Here is a 4,792-nt window from a genome sequence, read left to right as displayed (position 1 = left end):
ACACACACACACACACTCACATACACACACACACACACACACATATATATATCACCAGACTTTTGGGTACTTTGTGAATTCTTTTTAATTCCACCATTTTCCACCCCTCTCCTTTCCACGCCCTAACACTAGGTAGAAAAGACAAAAGGGCAGAGGGGGAAAAGTAAGGGTGTGACATTATCGTTAGACAACTTCCTGCTGATTAGGGACATCGAGTTTCTTGGGGCAAGTTTGAGCTTCTTCACCAGGATATCTAATTTCTTCTTTTCATTTCTTTGCACACAACTGCTTGACAAATCACAGTCAACAGCATCCAACCACCGACCAGCCAACCAGTTCCTAGTATCAGGCCCTAGTATTTATATACCCTCTGACCAGTCCCCAGAATTCCACACACTCTCAGAAACCATCTGCAGCTGGCAAAACCACACCCCTGTTAGAGCATGAGGCAAATTACAGTCAGCTGCTGTGGACAATCTGAAGCAGCCCCACCTGGGATTAGAACAACAAAAAAAAATTCTTTATATTTTTGTGCTTTTTAAAGAAACCAAAATTCTCACTACAAGAATCATCGTGGTCCTCTTTCCCCAAACCTTAGTGTTTTGGTCTCCATCTCCTCAGATGGTATCCACTTCACATGCATATACAGATCTTGGGATTGCTATCTGGGAATAAAGAAAATAAAGAAAATCTATTTGTATAAACTTTCACTGGAGAACTGGGGGAGGGGGACACTGCATGCACTTGGAAATTCATATCTTTCTCAAGCTCTCCAGAGTTTGCTGCTGACTCCATTCATCTTGACATTTATATACTATTTTATATTTATTTAAGCATTAGGTATAGGCTAGTTCAGCTTCTTCCATTCAGTAAGCCCCTTGTGGTTAGAACAGTTGCTTTAAATGTATGCATTAAGTGAACTTTATATTTCTCAAACACCTACTCCTCTTGGGACACCAAAAAAGCTATTTAGTAAGAACTGCTTAATTCATAAACGATACCTTGGGACTGTCTGGAGGAGTCCTCTGGCCTCCTAAAACATTTACAGTCTCCATATAGCCCAGACTTCTTAGACACTGCAGCTTTTCTGTCCTCATAGCAGTTGTGTGTGCCACTCCAAGACACACGATCTTCAACTGCTGAAATATGAAGTCATGGCTATTGCAACCAAGCTCCGATAGTCATTCCTCCCCTTTTGCTCTGCTCACTGAAAGAATCCATTACAATTCCTTTCCTTTTTTTTTTTTTTTTTTTTTTTTTTTTGGTTTTTCGAGACAGGGTTTCTCTGTGTAGCCCTGGCTGTCCTGGAACTCACTTTGTAGACNAGACAGGGTTTCTCTGTGTAGCCCTGGCTGTCCTGGAACTCACTTTGTAGACCAGGCTGGCCTTGAACTCAGAAATCTGCCTGCCTCTGCCTTCCAAGTGCTGGGGTTAAAGGCGTGTGCCACCATGCCCGGCCTCCATTACAATTTCTAAAGACTCATTTTATTTTTAATTCTGTGTATGTGTCTCTCTGTGTGCACAAGTTAATATGAGTCCATGGAGGCCTGGAGCCGGATTACAAGTGGTTGTGAGAGGCCGAAAATAGGTGCTAGGAACCAAACTCAGGTCTGCAAGAACAGCCAGCAAACTCTCTTAAATGCTGAGCCATATCTCTAGCCCCTTGGTTACAATTTCAAATGCTTTTAACATCACTCTCGGTTTTTTTAAAGTACAAATGCAAAATAAGTTCAAAAGGTTTGGCAATGCACAACACACAATGTAAAATTAGTAAGCACGCAAGGTCTTGTATTGCCCTCAGGTTCTTCTCTCAGACCCAGGGCGTCCACACCTGGGGTCCTAAGGGAGTCTTTGTGCGTATTACAGACTATGCAATAGATTCCCACAGTTTTAAGGGATGCTCCCGCCTTTCGGCCGCCTCAAATTGAAGTGTTCCCGCACACAGTGGCTGCTTCCCGAGCAGGCAAGCGGTTCTGGCTCCCTCTGGGTCTAGTGGTTCCTCTGTAGTCTCCCAGGCTCAGCCTCGTCCACTCCTCTCTAAGTCCTGCTTTCCCCAAGCCAGGGAGCTGCCCGGCATCCTCACTGGACCTAGGCCACGCCTCCTCACTCCAAGTTTGATTTCAGAGAGCGCCAAGCCTGAGGGACGCTGTAATTGGTTGAAAGTGAGAGACTCTCCCGCTTGATTGGTGGAGTGTTGTGGTGGGCGGGACGGGGCGGAGTCAAAGACGGAAACCCAGCGGGCCAGGGTTTCCTGGCTGCGGTATGGACCTGGTTAAGTGTCCGGAGCACGGTAAGGCCTCAGTCTCGGGAGTTCCCTCCCGGGGACCGTGGGACTGGCTTAGAGTGGCCGTTGCTGACCTTCTTGTTTCCTCAGGGGACGCCTGCTTCTTAAAGACCGGCGTCCGCGATGGCCCGAATAAGGGAAAGAGTTTCTACGTGTGCCGGACGAACACATGCGGCTTCGTGCAGGCCACCGAGTGAGTCTCCAGCCCGGCCCGGTTCCACGGAGTGACCCAGCCTGGTCACTTCAGCTGCCTTGGGACGCGGACTCACCCACACTCGGATCCTTCTAGAGTCTGCTTCAAGTTTCTAGACACCTGTCTGGCCTTACTTACCACTCCCCTTTGCCCCGGGATCCTTTCTGCTCCCTCTAAAAAGTGTAAACAAACAGTGGACATGGGAATTAATTTGCTAGTCTTGTACCAATTTTAGGTCGCCATTTAAAATTTACGTTTAAGGTTAAAACATAATAATTAGACACAAGCTTTTCTCCTTCATCTAGTGGCATGACGTTAACAACCCAGAGAAAGCCAGAGTCTTTAGGGCAGTGTTTCTCAACCCGTGGGTCACGACCTTCAGGATCTAAGGACCCTTTCACAGGGGTTGCATTTCAGATACCCTGCAAATCAGATATTTTTACATTGCGATTCAAAACGGCAAAAATTACAGTTATAAAGTAGCAATGGGAATGATTTTATGATTGGGGTCACCATAACTGTTGTAACAGGTATTAGGAAGGTTGAGAACCACTGCTTTAGGGAGTTAGTGCTGAAAGAAACATCAGAGGTTGATGTGGGTCGCAGGTTCTGCAGATGTGAAAGCTGAGACCTAGAAACCTCAAGCATCTTGTCTAAAGTGAGGGAAGTCAAGTGTGACAATCTTTTTTTTTTTTTTTTTTTTTTTGGTTTTTCCAGACAGGGTTTCTCTGTGTAGCCCTGGCTGTCCTTGAACTCAGAAATCCGCCTGCCTCTGCCTCCCAAGTGCTGGGATTAAAGTCGTGCGCTACCACCGCCCGTCAAGTGTGACAATCTTAAGATACCGGGTGTTGACATTCTCGAAGTGAAATTAAACTGAGGTGTCATTTAACATTTCCCCCTGCTCTCTATTCAGCTGGACTTTGTAGAGCATGGTTATTTTTTTTCAGTATCATAGCTATATAATGGATATTAGTACTGGAATAACTTGTATGATTTGTGTCTCCACTTTGCACCAGAATTTACTATTTATTTCTAGAAATATATAGATGATGTTTCTAAATATACTGAGATTTGGTACCCTGCTCAAATGTTTTAAGACACATGTATTCTCATGTTTATAGGAATTGTGTATCAATGTTGGTCTTAGGTTTGATTCAACATTAAGAGAAATGTTCCTGTGGACTGGAGAGATGGGCCAACCTTTAAGAGCACTGGCTGTTCTTCCAGAGGCCCTAGCTTCAATTTCTAGCACCCACTAAGGGGCTGTCAAATGTCTATAACTTCCAGGGGATCAGGTGCCCACTTCTGGCCTCTGAAGGCCTAGCATGTACTTGGTGTATAGACACACATGCAGACAAAATATCCCTAAACATAAAATACAAATAAATCAGTCTTGAAAAAGAGAGTGAAGATTCTTAAACAGTGTGCCACTTACATGGCTACACTGCAGTACAGACTAGTACAGTACTTTCACTCGGGGCTTGCAGTGTGTCTGAGGAGCAGACTGCAAGCTGCAGACAGTTTTACAAGTCACGGGAGAATGCTTTAGACCTTCACTCAAACCTGTTCGCATATTTTTTTTTCCTATAAGTAATGAGGGGCATTTAAGATTTTATGCCAGGCAAGCAGCACATGAGTAAGTTATTGTTAGAGGTAGACACTTGAGTAACAGTGGCAGCTAATAGGGTATTAATGGATAAAGGGTAATGGGAGAACCTGAGAAGAAATCACAGCAGGCCTGCCCTAAAGCCTGCCTTAGACTATAAGCCATCCCTGGCAGGGTTGCAATGTGGTCATCATAAGACAGTCAGGAAGAAAAAAATAATTATGGTCATGCTTTGGTTTAGAAAGAAAGAGGAGAGAAAGACTATGGATTCTTTCCTCAGGAAGCCACACAGATAACCATCTGTGGGACTTACAAACCCAGGACACCTTGGTGTCACATCTGTGGCTGGGCTGGGTGTGGTGGCACACACCTGTGATCCTAGGACTCAAGAGGCAGAGGAAGGATTGCTGCAAGTTTGGGGCTACACTGGTCTAGGTAGTGAGTCCCAGGCCAGCCAGGGCTACTCAGTGAGACTCTGTCTCCAAATACGCAAATAAAAATAAGAATTCAAGCTTGGATTTGACTTCAGACTGCTGGCCTCTCTCTATTTCTTGTCTTCTAAAGTTATTGTGTTCTTCTCTTCTAGTATTCCTGTTTCTCACTGTTTATTGCATGAGGAGTTTGTGGTCGAGCTTCAGGGTTTGTTTCTACCACAGGACAAGAAAGAATGGAGGTGAGTGTCCAGAGGAACCCCCCCCCCCCCCCCCCC

General features: G+C 45.1%; 1 protein-coding gene across 2 annotated transcripts in view; it reads left to right on the top strand.

Moving 5' to 3' along the window:
* Positions 1–2,239: 2,239 nt before the first annotated feature.
* The window catches only part of Ttf2 (transcription termination factor 2), a 31,808-nt gene continuing 29,255 nt past the window's right edge, over positions 2,240–4,792 (top strand). For both annotated transcript variants that reach the window (XM_021158771.2, XM_029475500.1), the window contains exons 1-3: positions 2,240–2,290; positions 2,375–2,477; positions 4,670–4,756. In XM_021158771.2, the coding sequence (XP_021014430.1) occupies positions 2,263–2,290; positions 2,375–2,477; positions 4,670–4,756 (218 nt within the window). In that variant the 5' untranslated portion in view covers positions 2,240–2,262. The remainder of the gene's footprint in view (positions 2,291–2,374; positions 2,478–4,669; positions 4,757–4,792) is intronic.

Source organism: Mus caroli, chromosome 3 (genome assembly GCF_900094665.2).
Source record: "Mus caroli chromosome 3, CAROLI_EIJ_v1.1, whole genome shotgun sequence".
Lineage (NCBI taxonomy): Eukaryota > Metazoa > Chordata > Mammalia > Rodentia > Muridae > Mus > Mus caroli.
Note: the sequence above shows the minus strand (reverse complement) of the source record. Positions and strands in the feature narration are given on the sequence as shown.